At 40.0% G+C, this 20,042-nt stretch overlaps 2 protein-coding genes across 6 annotated transcripts in view; both read left to right on the top strand.

Moving 5' to 3' along the window:
* The window catches only part of ltbp3 (latent transforming growth factor beta binding protein 3), a 36,056-nt gene extending 22,495 nt beyond the window's left edge, over positions 1 to 13,561 (top strand). For 3 of the 4 annotated variants that reach the window (XM_028595846.1, XM_028595845.1, XM_028595844.1), the window contains 17 exons: positions 1,570 to 1,701; positions 1,792 to 1,920; positions 2,085 to 2,204; positions 3,032 to 3,154; positions 3,314 to 3,436; positions 3,639 to 3,758; positions 4,213 to 4,341; positions 5,087 to 5,257; positions 5,500 to 5,580; positions 6,289 to 6,417; positions 6,550 to 6,687; positions 6,789 to 6,929; positions 9,993 to 10,121; positions 11,744 to 11,905; positions 12,005 to 12,094; positions 12,214 to 12,342; positions 12,480 to 13,561. In XM_028595846.1, the coding sequence (XP_028451647.1) occupies positions 1,570 to 1,701; positions 1,792 to 1,920; positions 2,085 to 2,204; positions 3,032 to 3,154; positions 3,314 to 3,436; positions 3,639 to 3,758; positions 4,213 to 4,341; positions 5,087 to 5,257; positions 5,500 to 5,580; positions 6,289 to 6,417; positions 6,550 to 6,687; positions 6,789 to 6,929; positions 9,993 to 10,121; positions 11,744 to 11,905; positions 12,005 to 12,094; positions 12,214 to 12,342; positions 12,480 to 12,631 (2,198 nt within the window). In that variant the 3' untranslated portion in view covers positions 12,632 to 13,561. The remainder of the gene's footprint in view (positions 1 to 1,569; positions 1,702 to 1,791; positions 1,921 to 2,084; positions 2,205 to 3,031; positions 3,155 to 3,313; positions 3,437 to 3,638; positions 3,759 to 4,212; positions 4,342 to 5,086; positions 5,258 to 5,499; positions 5,581 to 6,288; positions 6,418 to 6,549; positions 6,688 to 6,788; positions 6,930 to 9,992; positions 10,122 to 11,743; positions 11,906 to 12,004; positions 12,095 to 12,213; positions 12,343 to 12,479) is intronic. The other variant, XM_028595847.1, reaches the window with a different exon arrangement.
* A 5,830-nt stretch (positions 13,562 to 19,391) lies between these two features.
* sptbn2 (spectrin, beta, non-erythrocytic 2) overlaps positions 19,392 to 20,042 on the top strand; it is a 51,085-nt gene continuing 50,434 nt past the window's right edge. For both annotated transcript variants that reach the window (XM_028594795.1, XM_028594794.1), the window contains exon 1: positions 19,392 to 19,827. The gene's annotated coding sequence lies outside the window, so the exon portion shown is untranslated. The remainder of the gene's footprint in view (positions 19,828 to 20,042) is intronic.

Below are 20,042 nucleotides of genomic sequence, written 5' to 3'. Positions count from 1 at the left end.
ACATCCTAATATTTACAGAAATGAATGAAATATACCTGGTTGTGTGCGATGTTAAAATATTTTCATTTAGCTTTAAATTCAGTTGTTTGATATTCAACTATATTTTTGTTTCTACCTTTACCTTTGGTAAAAGGGGCACTCCACTGATCCTACATCAAGGTCTGTTTACTCGTCATGAGGAGTACGACTTGGCCTGTGAAAACAGTTGTATGATGTATTTTTTGGCTCTAAAAGGAGCTTTCCAAAGTTTGAGAAAATATTTTGGCTTCGTCTCAGAGATAAAAAAAAATTGTAACAAAAAGCCTGCATCACATACTGGGGGTGAGGAGTTACTAATGAAAGATTATCCCGGACGAGCCCCCAAATATGTTACGGCCTCCATTAAAAGGAACAAACAAAGGCTCAAAAGGGAATGGAGGATGCAACATATATAAATAGAAGGATGCCAAACACCATGTTAACAACAATCCAACAAGCTTTATTAAATAATAAATACTCCCAAAAGTAACAAACCAAAAAGAAACAAAAGGGACTGGACACCCCGGCCAAAAAGAACAAAATATGGGAAGACGCTGGACCAACCTCGCAGTGGGTCGTCGCTCCCCGTGTCTCCCCCTAAACTAACTAAAAAAGGTAAACTAATCCTAGAACAAACAAAAAGAACGAATAACTGAACTACCGGTAATCTCCAGCCCAAACTAAAACAATAAACTAAAACAACAAAACTCCAGCACCTAAATGTGCATGGAGGTTGGGAAAAGAACAGACCTGCTTGTGGAGAAAAAGGAAGATGAGGAGACAACTCCTCACTAGTGTGCTGCCAGTGTGCTCTCTCCATGTGCTCTCCACTCCCTGCGTTCTTATCACCTCCCCCACTCTACCTGAGCACTGATTACTCTCAGGTGTGCAACAGGTAGAGAGAGGAGGGCAGAATAGGAAATAGAGAGAGAGAAAGAATTAAGACACACAAAAGAGGCACATGTAACAAAGATGCTATTGAGTTGCATCATGGGAAATGTAGGATCCAACATTGTAAGAACTTGACCGGTACTTTGGACTAACAGTCAGGATAAAATGTAATCTGCTGCTTTAATTTGTATGGATTTTAGCTGTACCCATTAAATTTCATTTTAAGAGCATTTTAATTTTATTGAAAGATTTGCGTATTTAAGAAGTTTTTATGGGTTTATTAAGTAAAATGTGAAAGTAGATAAATCATAAAAGACATTTTTTGCTAAAATGGTTAACCTAGTTTCTCTGACAATTTTTATTTGATTGTTTAATAATAATGTCCCTATGAGTCAGAAATAGAATTACATGGATTACGCTGCTTCTTGTTGGATTTGTAAGATTAGCTGTGTAGTTTTTTTTCCATGTATTTGAATGTAGTAGCAAGAGGCAGTTCATCTACTACATGAGACATGAACTATCACTGAAGGAATAATGTTGGGATAGGTGGTGAACAACATTCCTGGAATCAGAGCACTGTTTCCTCTGCGCTCTATGACCCTCTGTAATATTCAACACTGTTTCCACCGTGTGTATTCATTGTCATTTTCTCCTGTTCAGATGATAATGAATGTGATTCAGAACCGTGCGGGTACGGCAGAGGCATTTGCGTCAACATAGAAGGAGGTTACAAATGCCTCTGTCGTCAGGGCTATAAACACATGGTGCAGCATGGGAGACTCAAGTGCGTAGGTAAGTTAGGTTGAGTGATTTCCATGTTAAGGTTTTTTTCCCTAGAAGTTATCAGATCCTCCATTGGCTCTATCCTTTTCTGTTTTACAGATGTGAATGAGTGCTCTAACCAGGACATCTGTGGTGTCGGAGGCCAGTGTGTGAACCTGCCTGGTTCTTATAAATGTGAATGTCACAGCGGCTTTAGGAGCAAGTCACACCGTCACCCAACATGTGAAGGTACTGTACAAAGACACTGATTATTGTGACAGTATAGATATTAGTGCACAGGCTCTCCAATGACAAAACACTTATTATGCGTGTGTCACTATAACATGCCTGCGTCTGTGCTCTGCGTGTGTTTTTCACATCATCTGTATGTCATTTCCTCTCACTTACTCCAGACATTAATGAGTGTTTGAACCCCGACACTTGTCCCAATGAGCAATGTGAGAACACACCAGGCTCATATGAGTGTGTGCCTTGCTTGCCTGGTCACGAGGCACGCACTGGCAAGTGTTATGGTGAGTACAATAATTATTTGAGCATTATTATCATGCTAAAATAAAAAAGAAGTTAAATTGTTCTTTCAGTGAAAGGTGTTTGCAGCTATGCCATTCCCATTTGTGTTATCTAACTGGTAAACTGCAAAATATTGAGTTTTGGACATTTCACAGCAATTCACCTACATTTACGCAGCAGCAGTGAGAGAAGACGCCATACATACCCATTAGTACAGAGAAGGATAATTCAGTCAGTTTATCAGTATTGTGCATAACCTTAGCCAATAGTGTATCGGGCATTATTACAGGGAAACATCTAAATATAACACATTTGAATAAATTGTCCTCCACGTCTTTAATAGTTTCAGACACTCGGAAATATTTTAATTTTATTGTGTTGTATGTAATAAATCAGGTATTAAAGTGCTCATATTATGCTCACTTTCAGGTTCATTATTGTATTTAGAGGTTATATCGGAATAGGTTTACATGGTTTAATTTTCAAAAAACACCATATTTGCCATATATATAAAAGCCATAAAGCATAATATGAGCACTTTAAAGCAGTTTTTTAGCCCACTATATGTGCACGACACACCACAGTAACAAACAGTATTGTAATTATGTAAAATATATTAGTACGAAAAATATGGAAATTATGGAATCAATTCAATATTGTGAATCTGTACTATAATGATACTAAAAAATCAGGCCTTGTTATAACCAACCAGTCAAAATGAGTCAATAATGTGCAGCTGATTTCAGCTAATAAATAAAACATTGCTACAAACATATTATTGAATCACTGTAATTTACCTTCCTTTTATGTCTCCAACATGTTTCACCAGATATTAATGAGTGTCAGAAGCCTGGCATCTGTCCTAACGGGCGCTGTGAGAACCTCCCTGGTGATTACCGCTGCCTGTGCAACGAGGGCTTCCTCCCATCTTCAGACAGCAAAGGTTGCCGTGGTGAGTAATGCTTACCTAACCTTTACATGACATAGATAGACTAAGTTGCTCATTATGCAGTTGAGTAACTTAACAGCCGCTTGGTGCTAAAGTTGTATTGAGGAATTCTTAATCATTAAACAAGTTGCATTTCACATGTTTTTCTTTCCTCCCAAACAGACATTGATGAGTGTGAGGACGTCAGGCTGTGTGCTTATGGCCACTGCATCAATACAGAAGGCTCCTTCCAGTGCCAGTGCTACCCGGGATACCAGCGCACACAGGAAGGCAGCCACTGCGAAGGCATGAATTATTCAACAAACCGTGTATTTTAATACCAATATGCAATTATTTATCACCCGAAACTCATTTTACTGATAAAAACAATCAGCGCTGGACTGTCCAAATAAAGTGTGACTGGGTCCAGATTGGTTTAGACCAGTTCATTAATTCTGCTCACCACATGCTTCACATTCCAACATTGTTTTTATTTCCTTCCCTTCAGATATCAATGAGTGTGAGAGGCCATCGAACTGTCAGAGGGGCCATTGTATCAACAGTATGGGCTCATACCACTGCGAGTGCCAGAAGGGCTACACACTGGTGGGAGGCAGGAGGTGCCAAGGTCAGTCTCTTCAAATCTTTATGGTCAGACCTTTATCAGAAAACAGGATGCTGTCTGTCTTTTTGCTAGAAACTACTAACAAAATGATATGCAGGAGAGGGTAAGCCTAATTGCAGTCTAAACCTTTGTTTTATTTACAGTATCTTTATTTTTTAAATCTTCATCCTTACCTTGTAATTATCATTATCTTTGCGTTATCACTGACATGTGTAATTTACACATCTCACACAAAGTGAGGAATTGCATTATGGGTAAAAAGTCATGTACATGTTATGGACACGGCATTTGCCAATATTTAAAATGTCAGAGCAAATATATCAGTGAGCAAATGTTTTCTTACTTAACTTTAAAAATTAAATCTGTTAAAAAAAGAACAAAATCTATTTGTTTGCAACTTAGATGGTGTTTGGATTGAAACAAATACTCAGAGCAGCATGTGTAATTTCCCTTTCAGACATAGACGAATGTGCCGCAGACAGAAGTCTCTGCCAGCCCTTCGGCTCTTGTGAGAACAGACCAGGATCGTATGTGTGTGCCTGCAATCATGGTTTTGTCCTCTCAGAGGACAAACACAGCTGTGAGGGTAAGCCTGCTCTGATTCCTCCTGCTTTACTGTAGACCCACATTTATCCCAGAGCTTAAACCAGGCCTGAACATTTGATCCCCGTCTGTCCCAAACCCAAAACATTTTAGTTTTAACCAACTGCAGGGCCTGAAAGCCAAACAATTATAAGTATTGGTATATATTACCAAATCCTATATTTTATATGAACCAAGTCACAAACTTAAAGGTGCTCTAAGCGATGTCACGTGTTTTTTTAGGCTACAACATTTTTTGTCACATACAGCAAACGTCTCCTAACTATCCGCTAGCTGCCTGTCCCCTGAACACACTGTAAAAAAAACGCGGTCTCTGTAGACAGCCCAGGCTCCACAAAAGGCAACAGAAACAAACTGCGGCAACCTGCACCACGAAACATAACAAACAGTGTTCCAGCCTATAACCGACAAGAAGGATTTGGTTGAGCCATCACCGCAGCAGCGTTAGCACGTAGGCTACTTCCACAATGCGCGTTCATGACTGTTTCAGGACGCACGGAAGGGAAGGGAAGGGGATGAGGAGGAGGGAGGGGCGAGCTAGCTTCCGTTTTGTTTGACGATACTTCGAACGTCAACAAGAAGTGACGTCACCCAACATCGCTTAGAGCACCTTTAACTAAAATTCAAAGCAAGGTCAGTTTGGCAAGCCCATTTGAGGTCCAGTCCAGTCACTGGATTTGCACACCAAAACCTGTGTTTCCTAACATTCACCATTTTTGCTCCTGCAGCAGTTCGAGTGCTGATGGATGAGAAGAAGGAATGCTACTTGAACCTTGATGACACTGTGTTCTGCGACAGCGTTCTGGCCACCAACGTCACCAAGCAGGAGTGCTGCTGCTCCATTGGAGTGGGATGGGGAGATCACTGTGAGATCTACCCCTGTCCTGTCTCCCAATCAGGTACCTTTACAGTCCAGTCTACTGTGCATAATGCAAGTAAATACACATTCAACTACGTTATGGGTGGGTTTGTAGCTCAGTGTGTTGTATATGTTACTAACAAGGGTTTGTAGTTAATATAAAAAATTAATTCACTAAGCTAAATGCATGCATCTGGGTAAATTAGTTTAGTTTAAAGTAAACATTATGTCATATTCTGTATCTACTTATATATTAAACTCTGCCTGGTCCTCTCCACCCAGCCGAGTTCCACTTCCTGTGTCCAAATGGGCAAGGTCTCTACTATGATGAAGGACTCCTGTACAGCCTGCCTGTCTACCATGGTAGATATAATACAATATTGGGTCACAATTTTCACATACACCAGGGCTACACGGTGATAAGATATTCCTGCATTTTTTCTCAAATTATAAAAAATGTAATAAATAACTTTGTACTTAAAACAAGTTCAAACAAGTTGTCAGTTCCTCATGAGATTGGTAAATCATTCTTACATCGATCAACTTTATGCTTGTCTTGCTTTGCCAGACCTTCCTCCACAGGGCTGTGGAGGAGGCTCTGGCTAGTCCACACAACATTCCGGGATGGGAAAAAAATGTGCTCTGGTTTATTGGCATTTCTTTAAACCAATCAAAATCGTCATGGCCGGCGCTAAGCGCTACACGGAGCCCCAGTGCCGCTGGAAAATAGCCTCGGGAAGGAACTTGTTTTGGTGGAACGTGTACGTTTAAAAGTTGTTTAGTCGTGCAACAGAAAACTCAGATTGGACAGATAGTCTAGCTAGCTGTCTGGATTTACCCTGCAGAGATCTGAGGAGCAGTTAAACGTAGTCCTTATAAATCCACCAGAGTTAAGAATTCCAAAACAAAGGAGCCGTTAAGTAACGGAAATCCAGTAAAAAAAAGACATACGGCGGAATTTCCGGCGGCAATGGGACAATCCCGGAAATGAAGGTCATGGATATAGACTAACTTTATGGGAAGACCGGCAATCTGTTGCTGAAAAGACACGTTTTCCTTCCTTGTCTGCAGATATTGACGAGTGTTCTTTGTTCGCTGATGAAATCTGCAAGAAGGGTCGCTGTGAGAACACACAGCCAGGCTACGAGTGCTACTGTCAACAGGGCTTCTACTATGACGGCAACCTTCTTGAGTGCATTGGTAAGTGCTTAGATACACACTATAAAATGACAAAAAAAAAAAAACGTCTGTAAAAATGCTGTAAAGATTTTGTTTTCTAGATGCTTCATTACAGATGAATGTGGTTCTTTATGGTTGCATGTTCTCCCTCAGATGTGAACGAATGCCACGACGAGTCTCTGTGCACTAATGGTCACTGCGTCAACACCGAAGGGTCGTTCTTCTGCAACTGTAACCGGCCCTGGACTCCAGACTCCAACAAGAAGAAGTGTGTGATAGTAACAGTTGCAGGTGAGTAAAATAATATCTTCCCCCGGTGACCCTTGACAGACATTTAAAAAGCTACTGGAGGAATTATCTTGAGATTTGAGTCAACCTTTTTTGTTTTACAGATGTGAATGAGTGTGAGGACCCAGTCAACTGTAAGAATGGCCACTGTGTGGACACTCCAGGGTCGTATTACTGCATCTGCTCTCCGCCCTGGACCCTGGCCACCGACCGTAACAGTTGTGTGACTCCTGAGGAGCAGGCTGGTGAGTGCAGACCCTGTGCAGTGGGCAACAGCAGTTTATTCTGGAAAAAGCAAAACAAACTCACTCATGGTGTTTGCTGTCTGCACTTGCGGGAGGTAGTGTATGTGAGACAAAACTGATTTATGTGCCAAGTTGAAAAAAGGAGGTGAAGGAATCTGCTAACCTTTTTGTAGTTGCCATTGTACAAAACAGAGGCCAGAATAGACGTCGTTTTTGAAATCACGTTTTCATTAAGTGGTTGAAGAGGGTTTTTGAGATCTCACTTTATCACTTTGAGTCTGTAACTGACATTGTTAAGGGGGTACATTACAGAGGAACAACCGTGAAATTACATACAGTACAGTGATGGCAGGAAGATGATAAAAGAAGTATTACAGAGTCATCCTGAGCTAATCCACGCAAACAGCACAAAGTGAAGCAAATAAAATCATGTGGTGTCTTAGGTAAACCAATTGAAAACATGCATTTTCAAGGTCTCAGTTACAAAAAATGATTGGACAAATTATATATATATTCATACATATATCCATGTTCATTTTGTACATGTGACTATCGCGTGATGTGTTGTTTGTTTATGCAGCTCAGTGCTCATATTTGTTTCAGCTGTAATAAACATATGGATTTCTAAAGTGGCCACTTTGTTCCAAATCACATATCAGGGGTTTTGTGATGTTTGCTGGACAAACACCATGTTGGGAAAAAAGGAGTAGTCGTTGTAGTTGTTCCATAAAACCTGAAGCCAATGCTATTGTGTTGTACTGATAAACAGGATCTGAACTGATCACTACCTGATACCGAGTCGCATCAGATACCAGACAAGCCAGGTTGACCCAGTCATTAAGTTAGGCTTGCTGGTTAAATCTGCTGAAGAATTCTGTCTTTAACTTGGAGTTTAAACGTTGTCCTCCTCATCATGGCCACAGGTTACCCGCAATTTCCACCAACTGCAGATCGGCTGCGGATTGGCTCCGCTGCGTGTTGGCTCCGTGCTCCGCCGTCCTTCAATACCCACCAGGTCCGGATTTGTTGTGGAACGGCTGCAGCCATGAGTGACAGCTGAAGTCACGAGGACCCACGAGATCTTGCGAATTCACTTATGATTGCGCGATATAACAGGATGTAGTTTCTATAAACAGAACCACAAAACCAACAGTTTGTTTCACGCCTGTCTCCGCCCATGATGACGTTTTCAAGGTGTAGTGCAGAGAAATATGATCCGCCGTGAGCATGGTGTATTTTATTTTGAAAATTAACCGGATGTTTTATTTTGCTTCTGTGCTCGACTTCCTGTCCCGCACAGTCTGCCCCGTGCTGAATTGCTGCGGAGCTCTCCGGCATCAGTCAAAAATAAAAACTCTATCAGAGCGTATCTGCTCCGGAGGGCTGCGGATCGCCGGAACTGGGATGGAGTTGGAACGCAGCCGTTCCTCAGTCAGTGAAAATACACACATGGACTTTAATGGAAACCTATTGACTCCGCCGCCGTTCCGGAGAGGATCTGCAGCTGTTCCGCAGTTGGTGGAAATTGGGGGTTAGGGACATACAGTTATTTGCCCTGTTTAAAGAAAGGAACCATTCTTGTAGAAGCAAATGCAGTTCCCTTCACAGGCAGAATGGGAAATGTGTTTCCTTTCTATAAGGATAAACTTTTTCAAAGTGGGCTTTGGACTCCCAACAGGTGTGTCTTTGTCAACTCTTTTGTGTGTCATCTTTATGGACACAACTGAGCTAAGGACCGGAAAGCTCTGGTTTAGTGACAGTGAGGTGCCATTGCTGTTATTTGCAAATGATGCCGTCTAAGCTGCTGCATCTTGACCAGGAGCCACTTGAAATGGTCTCAGCAACCCAGAAAGCCTGCTTTTGTTAGTATTCAGACATGACTGAAATGGAAGAGATGTAAACATAAAAAAAGCTGTGGGATAATATCTGTCATCTGACCTGTTAGTCCAGGATAATTCTTGAGAAAACAAAGTATGGATGCTCTGGTCTTCTTGTTACCACTATAACCACGACATGAATAAATGATTAGTAAAATGGATGGGTGGATGGACACTGATCTGAGCTTAACACCAACTTACTTGGACACATGCTTTTGCCATTGACCTTTTATTTTTAGAAAGCATTTGGCCTACCTGAAAATTGACTATGCACTCATCATAAAGTCATGTGTACTGTGTGTCTACTCTGTGTTTAAACTGAAAAATGAGCGAACCTAGTCTAATGAGTGAATGTGAATATGGCTTGTCCTGTAATTGCCTGGATTTAAAACAGTTGGAAAAAAGAGTTGAAAAAAAACAGTAGATTCATTCTTCAGGTTTCAGTCTAGTGACATCATTTTTGGTTTTATTCAAGCTTCATGAAAAATAGTAGATACAGAGAACAAAGTAAAGATTAGAAACTTGCATCATCCACATCCCAGTAGACACTGGCCTATATCGTGGTATCATTTTCTCTGCAAACTGCCCGCAAACATCATAGCAGATAAAAGATTCTTAAGTTGAAGTGTTGCTGGAACCAAGCTTCTTGTTTTAACCTGCAGCCTTTTTGCAGATATCGCAGTGTGGTTGCATGTTTACTAGAGACCAATTGCAGTGGTATGCATGACTAAAGCTCATTTTGTCATAAGCAGAACCTTACATGCAACATTTATGGTAGAAACGTAAACAGAAAGCAAACAGGACATACGGGGGGTGGACACAATAACAGTACCCACTGTACAGTACATTCTTATCCAGAGCAATACAATATCACTGCAATGAATGCTGCAGCTTAAAATATTCAGTTTTTTGTTGAGAAAAAGTGTCAGATGTGTCAAAGTTGATTTTAACTCTCTGCGACTTGTTAAAGATGAAAGTTGAATCAACATATTTTTGAAACAGTCTCGGGAAAAACTGAAGATTGTGCAGTAAAAGTCACAAAAGGATTATTTATTGCAGGGTTATTGTACTGAATTACATGATGTAGCACAAGTTTTTAAAATTATTGTGTCCACCACCTACAGACTAAGAGCTGGCCCCAAGCAGATGTTCATACTGTAACCAGTGCCTGTGGTGCCCTTTGCAGATGTGAATGAGTGCCAGGACCCCTCGTACTGTAAGAATGGGAGGTGTGAGAACACGCCCGGCTCCTTTCACTGTTTTTGCGACCCTCCCCTCACCTTCAGTGCAGCGCTGAAACAGTGCGTCTATGACGGTGGGTAAAATCAGCGTCGGCTCACCTGAGCATGACCGATCAAAATGAGTTTTGGCTTACCTCGACATCTGCCGCTCATGTTGCTCTTTGTAATTCCTCCCAATTTGTGTCCCATCTGGCCTGTACTGGCTTTATGTTTCCCCTCTTACCAACTTTGCAGAGACAGTTTCCCATTCTTTGGAAAGATACCACTTTGTGTAGCTATTAAAAATACAAATCGAATGTACGCATTTATGCACACAAAGCGATATCTGAGCATGTTTAGTGTGAGAAAAAGTGATTACTTTTAACATTTTCTCTGCATGTCTATTTTCACACAAAAAAACAATTTGTGTCTGTGCTATTATAGATGATAAACTTGTTCTAGTAGAGAAAAGACAGACTCAGCATTTGAAAACTGCTCATTTAGTAGAGAATGCATTAAGTTCAATAGTCATCATATTGCATGTAAGATACTGTATGTGATTCACAGTACTTTTTTGACTGCCATTTTAGTAATGAATGTCTTTGTTGTGGTTGGTTTAACATCTGTAATTAACGCTTCAGGACTGTTTAAGTGTAACGCATTGTATCCAGCAGACCAAAAAATGACATTGAACATCATTATACTCTATCTTCACAATTACAGAAGACAAGGAAGCATATTGAACCACAATCAAGGAGCTGTAACAATAAACTCTTTGCCTAATGAGAGTAAAGCATATTTTCATCATCAGTGCAAAACATGCAGCCACTTAAACATGCAGCCACTCTTACACTCATTGATAAGTGCTTGGGATCATTTATTTTCAGCATAATTCGTAGACATGACATTGTTTTTAGGAGTTTGGTTACTTTAACAATTGTAGATTTTATTAGTTGTAAGCGTGAATGAATAATTAATCTATTAAAGTGCATTAGCTTCCATGTGCCATGACCACATCGCCATACTGTCCAAACAATATATAGTAAGTTTAGTAAGGCTTTTCTTTTGCTGTATGTATTAGTTATAGAGGTGATATGGTGTATGACATAGCTAGCTAACAAAATGGCAACAGTAGGCTATACCCACTGTATTATGGGGCGGACTAATTTCTGCACTTTGGCTTATACATGCTTGGATAGGCTCCTGACCTCCGTTAACTCCTCAACCATAATAAGTGTGTATAGAGAATAAATGGATAGGTACTTTTAAGTGCACTCATTTGCAACTTCACTCTGATTTGTAAATATTTTTTCACTGAAGCATCTTCAAGTGGCTCTAATAGTTACATTTATTGAGACATTCTAACATCCATCATCCATCTTTAAGTAGGTTGTGGCTGTCACAATGTGAACTGATGTTTTTTCCTCCAAGCCATATACTGTATATGTTTTGATGCTTCATTATGGCTTCACACATGCTAAATACTCTTGAAATGACATTTAATCCTTAAAGTTACAAATGTAGATACATTATGATTTGGGTTGACATCTTCCACTGACTTGCATAACACTGTTTTGATTAGAAAACCTGATATTAATCTTAGAGCTCAAAAACTTTCATGTAAATCTGATAGTGCCTGAATTCTTACGTTACCTTAAATTTGTTAAACTACAGTTAACATTTCATGTTTGTTTTTTTATCCTCCTTTTTTACCCAGATCGCACTGCTGCCCACAAGGATGTGTGTTTCCTGCAGGTTGACGAGGGCTTGATCTGCAGCGAGCCCAGGAACGGCATGGTGGTGACCTACTCAGAGTGCTGCTGTCACTACGGTCGTGGCTGGGGGCCCGAGTGTAACACCTGTCCACCCAGAAACTCAGGTGAGCAAACTGAAGACCCAACTGACCGCTCAGCTGTGACTGCCGACTTCCGCTTTTCCTTTCGTTTTAGCTAAAAAGACATTTATTCCTTGTATTTAGAGATGTTTAGTCGTCTGTGTGAGATGCATCTGGAGACAGAGTCCGATGGGGAGCAGGATTTCCTGGCAGCTTTCGCCAACTACAACCCAGGTAAAACTATACATCATCTTTGTCAATATCCTATCATATGTCAGAAAACTCTCATCTATTTGCCCCCAACCAACCTTTATTTACTTCCCACATTCCCCCTGCCTGTTTGTCTGTGAAAGGTGACAGTTCAGAGGAGGATTCGGACGAATGCAGCTGTGTAAATGGTCGCTGTGTTCGCTCCTACCTGGGCACCATGTGTGAATGTAACACAGGCTTTAGGCTGGACCACTCCCGCACCCGTTGTATAGGTATGCACTTGCTAATGTTACAAAAATAAGTTCTTTTTAAATAATTACTGGTTGCATTTTAAGGACTACACAGTAGCCAACAAAGCAATATGCACAACTAATATGTTGATTTTAGTAACTTTGTATTTTGTTTTCAGACATTGATGAGTGTGCAGAACCAGGAGCTCGTAACAGTCCATGCAAGAACGCTCGCTGTGTGAACACCGCTGGCTCATACAAGTGCTTCTGCAAACACGGCTTTGTGGCCACACGCAGGCCAAACACATGTGTCCGACGCAGAACTCGGTAACCTCTGTTCGTCACTCTCTGTATCCCTATATATAGTGTGCAAAATACACACAACCGCCCAGCACATGCTGCACACACACTTCTGTCTCACAGTACGAACGTGGGACCGTGTGTCGGCAGTGAACCCAAAAACATGAGTTCTCATCAGGAGCCAAATCATAGCAATGGCTCATATGAAATGTACAAAACATATCATTGTCAGCTCTTCTTTCACTCGCCATTTCACATTTAAAGAAAAAATTCAATACAGACAAGAAATATGTTTGTTTGTTTAACATTTTTGTAATTGTTTTTTTAAACCATTTTTGTTAAGTTTAAATTGTGCTTTGTGTGATTTATTTTTTCATTCATCTCCCTGTTGCATTGATCTCTTATTGTTAATTTGAATATTAGAGCTAAAGCCATCTCTTGTTTTAATACCGAAATGTGTATCTCATATTCCTGCTGTCTACTTCAGCCCATGCAATACTTGCATACTAGGAATGTCATGAGAATGTTTATATGTTACAGTATACCCTTTTTACATTCCCGTTTAAGTCCACATTCTTTCATGTTTAATTCTTAATTGAAGTCCTCTGATATTGTATTTTCTAACCACACGTTGTTGATTTTGTGTTACTGTACAGTTTGTCCGATGTATCAACAGCTTCTGTAAGAATGATCCCTCTCCTACCCCTGTTTATTTGTTGATGTAAAATATGAGAAACCTGAAGTTTTTGTATGATTTGACATGTGCACCTAAGTGACTTTAAGCTAGGAAAAAAAGACCATGCACTTAGTAATGAATATAGTGGAAATAGTTGCTAAATGTAGCTTATTCCGGAAAGCCAAAAAAGGTTTGACATCTATTGTCAAGATTGCTGCATCAAAGTATTACCAAAGATGCTGTTAAGATAAGAAGAATTTGATTAAAAAAAAGATGTCAACCAGTCATGCATTTGTTTTTCTTGTGTTTGGGGGTGTCGTGTTTTGTTCACATATGAAAACGGCAGACGGACACATTCAGATTTCACATATAGTCAGTTTGAGTAGTATGGGGGCTGCACTGTGGCTGATTCAGTGTTGCCTTTCAAGCATGCCTAGAAAGCAAATAAACCTACACACAGGCACCACATGGCAGTCTTCCATTAGCTTTAATTCTGTACTCTTTTACTTGTTACTTTAATGTACAAATCTGTAACATTCATTACTGTAATAACATAACACATTTGGTCGTTTGCATGCTGTCTTTATAGAACATTTGTATTGCTCCTTCACGTACATCCTACAGCATTGCACTGGTGTTTTGAGCCAGATATTTTACAGCATAAAGACATATTTTGTTTTTATTTAAGGATTCAGTTATCACCATCAAGTATTAAAAAAACAGGAAATTTGCTGTTTCTTCGGTGCTGCAACTTGTTATTTTTGGATGTAGTTGTGTTATTAGTGCTTCCAAATTGTTGATGAATCTTTATACTGTTCTCTAAGGTGTCTATGATCACCATGTCTAACTAACTAATTTATCCCACGACAGACAAACAAGTCCCAAGAGACTATGCTATTATACTGTAGATACGATAGGGAAAGAACACCATTAGTTATGATAAGCTGAAGTTATCTTTATTGGCCCTAAATTGATTTTATATTCTCTACTATTCAATTTTTTTATGTATATATATATATATATACTGTATGTACATAGTACAATTCATGTATTCTTTCCCACACAATTCATTTTGCATGTAAAAAACATATGACCATTTTTAAGAATGGGGCAAAAATTAACCACAAGATCTTCCACCAGAGGGAGCTGCTTGTACGTCTGTACAGCAATGAATATGCTTGCCATAAATCTATTGTCTTCACCATCATCATGTCTGCACTATGGTGTAATCAGCTCTGGTTAGGGTTATATTTCTAAGGTGCCAATATACAGAATGCCACTGTTTCTGCAATACAGTAAATGCATAATTCATGCACATTTTTCTTTATTTTAACCTGTTTTATACAGTCTATGATTTTAACACTGTGGAGAAAACATACAGTAGACGTTTTTATTCATAATATTATTGTTGGGGTGCCCTGGTAGCTCACCTGGTAGAGAGTGCGCCCCATGTACCAAGGCTCAGTCCTTACCGCAGCGGCCCAGGGTTTGGTTCTGACCTGCAGCCCTTTGCTGCATGTCTTCCCCCTCTTTCTCCCCCCTTTCCTGTCTGCAACTGTCCTCTCAATTAAAGGCCAAAAATGCCCAAAAATAATCTTAACAAACAAATGCTTTTGGGGATTAATCTGCTTCTACAGATTGAATCTGCTCAAGTTCCTTTTTGTAAAACTAGCAAAAGCCATGATGGATGAAATTGTAGACATTAACTTTTTCAACATCCGCCTGTTTAATTATTTCCAGACATATACAGACATATCTATATGGTCATAGTATACACAATATACTATAATTTATACCCGTTCTCATGAAGTCATTAAGCATTATCACCACATTGTGTTTTTTAAAACAAACATTTAAAATTGACATTTACAAGACATTGCAATTAAAACTAAGGTATTTGTTTTATTTCCGCCCATTATCATCAAAATGGGTCTAAATGCTTTCACAACAATGTTTCTGGCTTTGTTCTGACATGATGAACATAATAGAAGCAAACGTTTGAAGTTGAGGTGCAAATGATGTGCAATACTGTCTTTTATTCTTTGTGCCATGTATAAGAGATACTGTGGGTTGTGGATTGGCCACCACACCTGTTGTGTTTTCTTCAAAACACTGATTATTTTCCACCTGAAAATGCTCTCAAGCAACATATGAATAAAACCACAATGCCCTCTATAGATGGTCCTCATCCTGTGAGCTCAGTGAGTCACGTTGCACCATAGTGGCACCACAGCTCCTCACTGTCCTGGTTTCATTCTGTCGAAATTATTATATAATTTTAAACTGGAACAGCAGGGTGACCTCCAGGAACTAGTTCAGGGACAAAAAAAGATAAGAAAAGTGACAGGAGACAAGAGAGAGGATGAGTAGGAACGGAAACAGAAATAGCATATTTGTCCTTGGGAGATGACTCAAAAAAGTGGTTGGGGGATATTAATATCTTTTAGTAGGTCGCATTGACCGAACTATAACCCACTAGGTACAACTGGCTGTAGACTGCAGGTACGAAACTTTCTTCTATGTCGGTCAAATATAGCATTGGTTGGGGGATAAACATGACATACTGTTACATAGCAAAATAAGGATGACGTTTTGTAATGACTTGCATATTTCACCACTAAAAATGTAATTCAATAGTAGTCACTGCGTCTTTAGGCCGGTCAACCAGATCAGTTCAGAAATCAACATCTCTTTAATTGCAATGGTTGATTAATACAAAGTGTGGAAGGAAAAGAGAGCAGCTGTTTTCTGTGGATTCCTCAATACATTGTGGTTGATTTCTAATTGTATTTACTACAGATTTTCTATGTGAGCCAGTGCTGAACAAAAAGGCAGCTAGAACTGATAACACAGGAAATGTCTTGTCACAAACAATTTGAACAACAACTTTGAGACAAATGAGAAGTGAAGCTCATTTGCATTAGCAAAGAGAGATTTCCATGCCTGTCCAAATTTGGAAGAGTAATTACTATCAGAGCTTTAGGGCTGTGGCTAATAAGGAAACAAACCCAGCAGGGCAGCCTTATGGGGAGGAGGCACATCTGCTGAAATAAAGTAGCATCTAAAGATACATATACTCTGTGAAACAGGGTTCAGACTTTATCTACTAATCTTTGAAGTACAGTAAACTTTAACTATGCAGCTGCAGCTGTTTAAGATAGGAGGAACAGCAGTGCTAGTGGATGTTGATTGTGCTTCTTTTAGCTTGTGTCTGTCATGGCCTCAGACACTTAATTTAAGGTCCCCCTCCATTACCAGGGATTTGAGGCATGTGATTCAGATTTAAGGCTGGGAATATCAGTCACATTGTGCTGGGGAAGAAAATAATAGAGATCATGTCCACCCAGCTGTAAAGCTATACAGTCACACCAACTTCACCAAACACAAGCCCCCCAACTCCACCCTGGTCACTGCGCACACTAATGATGACCCCACCCACCCAGGTCCTGTCTATAGTGATCAGACAGAGAGGGGGTTTAGCTCAAACTGCTGCAATCTGCAGAAAGCACTGTGCTGGACACACTCTGGCAGCCAGTGGCAGCCTTATATCCTGCACTCAGCTCTTTCCCTTTGTCACGGTGGATTGTAGATGAGCTCTCTGCATGGGTGTGGGTCTGTGAGGAGGGGTGGGGACTGGGGCCGGGGGCGTAAACAGATTGTGTGTGTGTGCGCTATCACACACAACCACAGCTCAAATGAGTGATTTTTGAAGCCCTGGGGGCTTTCTTTTAGCCTTAAACACTGCATCTGAGAGCCTGGTTTGTTTCACACTTTACCCATCAGGAAGTAAAATGTAAATTTCTTTTGAAAAGGAGAGGTTGTACCAAACATAAGTCAATGTAATGTCTTTTCAAGGTTTTTAATTAGTATTGCTCAGATGATAACAACAGCTATACAGGGCTTTTTGACAGTCATGCTTTAGAGGCTGCCAATAAAATAATATTAGATAAAACAATGAGACAATTAGACAAACAAAATGTCAGATATGAATTTAAATCAGTTTCAGTAAAGAGTAAATGAGGTAAATATAAGTAAAAAGTCTATCAAAATGTATCACTGCAAGTACCACTGATTTACTGAAATATACAGCTGAGTATTGACAGCATAGCAATAAAATGTGTTTGTTTATGCTAACATACAATAGCAGCAAGAGTTGTCTTCTACGTTTTCAATGTTTGGATTTAAAATGGTTTTAACTGGGTTATGTCATATGTGGTAGGATCACCTCAACTCGTGATAGAGAGTTGAAAACCAGCACTTACAGTATTTGATGTTTCTACAAATTTCAATTAGCCTAATTAAGAACAGAACTTGCAATTGTGTTCAACAATAGGGCTTCATTACTGTTATTAAGCTCTCCAAGTTACCAAGTGATTGAATGTAGAAGAAAAGCCTTGTTATATACTCTAAATACATATGACTGTTTAAATGAGTCAACAATGCCCTTTAAAAACAAAATCCCCAAACTTCAGTCAATTGAAAATCTTGAAAAAAATATTATTTAACCTTAATTCAATCAAGGTTTTTTTCCAAAAAGATCAATTCTCCCTCTGTAGGAATGCCCTGGTCACAGTTCCACACATTCACACCTCTAAACTGCCAATAACAACCACAATCTAAACTGTTGACCACTGAGCAGCATTGCTGGAGCAGTTGACGGCTAACGGCCTTGCACAAAAGCCCCCCGTCAGAGACATGGCCTCATTTTATTTGAGTTTATGTTATCAAGCTTAGACAATACATTTTCAGCAGTGTTCTCTTTGAGGTACAAGATCCCCTTAGTTCAACTGCCCACTGAAATAATTATTTTGAGTCAGGTGCTTTGTGCAATACACATTTTTGAGCAGTGAGGAATTTGCTGAAATGTGTTGGTAGTGCAAATCAATAGCAAACATTGATGCTACAGCTGCAGTCAAAAAGATCCTGCCCACTAGTAAAGCTTCAACTAAAATAACACACTCACAGCAAAAATGCAAAATACTGGAACCACACTTACAACACAGCAAAGCTTTTTCATCACCACTAACTGCTTATAATGAGTAGCATGCTATTTTCCAAACGCTCAACCCTCCCTACAAGACCCATCATCCCATAAAGCCCTTGCCACTACCACTTTGTTGGTTCAGCACCACCCATGCTCACAGATACACACCCTAGAGAGACAGACACAGTGCAGATACAAAGACACAAAAAATAATGTAGGTGCCTACCTTGGTGCCTGTTTACAGACAGACCACCAAGATGAATGAATCCCTCTCAAGAGTCTAGATCTTTTCTAACTCAACGGCAAAACCATCAAATCACTGCTCTCATATCACAATGGAAAACACTTATCCTAGTCTTGAGGGTCTCTTGCATGAGGATCTTCCAGGGCTTTATGAATAACCCAGATATTGATGACTTCCTTGATGTCACACACCAACCAGGTGCTGCATAGTGTCTCAGGAATAATTCAGAGCAACAGCAGTTCTCAGAGATGAAAATGATAAAAAGGAATGGAGGAAAACCTGAAAAGAAAAAAGACATCAAGATTGTGGCATTCATGGGTTTTGAATTTCTAGAAATAATTTGTGACTCAATAAAAACTGCTAGTATGGGTGAGATGGATAACTAATGTAAATCCTCATGATGTAGGCCTATAAGAATATACACTTTATATTTGTAAACACCAGGGACCATTACTGTTTTTAATTACATTGATGAGGTAAATACATGAAAGGGTCATCCAATATTTTTTTAAATATCACCAGTTACAAAGGAAATAGCTGGATAATTTTACAGCTTTGAAGACAAGTGAGATGCTCAAATGGGCTGCAGTCCAATGTGGATTGAAGGTGATGCATTCAATGTAAGCTAGAATTGTTTTCCTTATTAATTCATGAACTGATTGCGAGCAAAAAGCTGTCTTGAGAGGCTAACTGAATGGTACGTGAATGTTTCCGTTTTAGCACCAGGGACAGCACCAGATACAGAGCAGGGGTAGAGCATCTTCTCTCAGTGTTGTGCAGTCAATGTTGAGAATACTAAAAATGTGCAGTGTTTCCCATGTGACTGTGAAGGGTCAGCACCCACCCACACACCCCCCTACGCACACCCCTAACTACCACCATCACGTCCACTTTTTCTTTCTTCTCCCTGTTGAACGGGAGTAGCTACAGGGAGCGGGAGTGAGTGAGGTACGGACGGCCCTTCGGATGCTCGGCCGCGGGGGGAAGAAGAAGAAGAAGCTGCTGCGGATATCCGTCTCATACCTGCCTCAAAACGGGCGCTTCTCATCGCCTATTTTTTTCTTCCCCCGCTGACCGTTTTGTTTGAAAGCGAGATAAAAAAGAGCCTGGTTTGGTTTCGTAACGCGCTGCACCGGTAGCAGCGCGGAGGAAAATACATTTTTCGAGGATGCGGATTTAACGGAAAGGCGTTATCTGTGTTACCTGGGATTTTTAACCGTTAAAATTCGAATTAGCTCAGTCGCACACGTCGGTGAAATATCGCACATAGTGACGCGGTGGTACTAATATTGACACCCTCTGTAACAGAAGACAAAATAAAGGGTAAGTGTGATTATTATTATTATTATTTTTTATTATTCACCACCAGTAGGCTACCCACTAATAACAAAGCTAATGAGAGATGGGGGTCTGTGATTTTCAGGTGACTGCTGTTAGCTTGCCACTGCTATTAGCTATCCAAGCCAACAGATAACGTTAATGTATCGCAGCTAATGCCATTTTTGAAACTCTGACAGAGATGCCGGTTCAAATAAACT

The sequence above is a fragment of the Perca flavescens genome, chromosome 13, assembly GCF_004354835.1.
Source record: "Perca flavescens isolate YP-PL-M2 chromosome 13, PFLA_1.0, whole genome shotgun sequence".
Taxonomy (NCBI): domain Eukaryota; kingdom Metazoa; phylum Chordata; class Actinopteri; order Perciformes; family Percidae; genus Perca; species Perca flavescens.
Note: the sequence above shows the minus strand (reverse complement) of the source record. Positions and strands in the feature narration are given on the sequence as shown.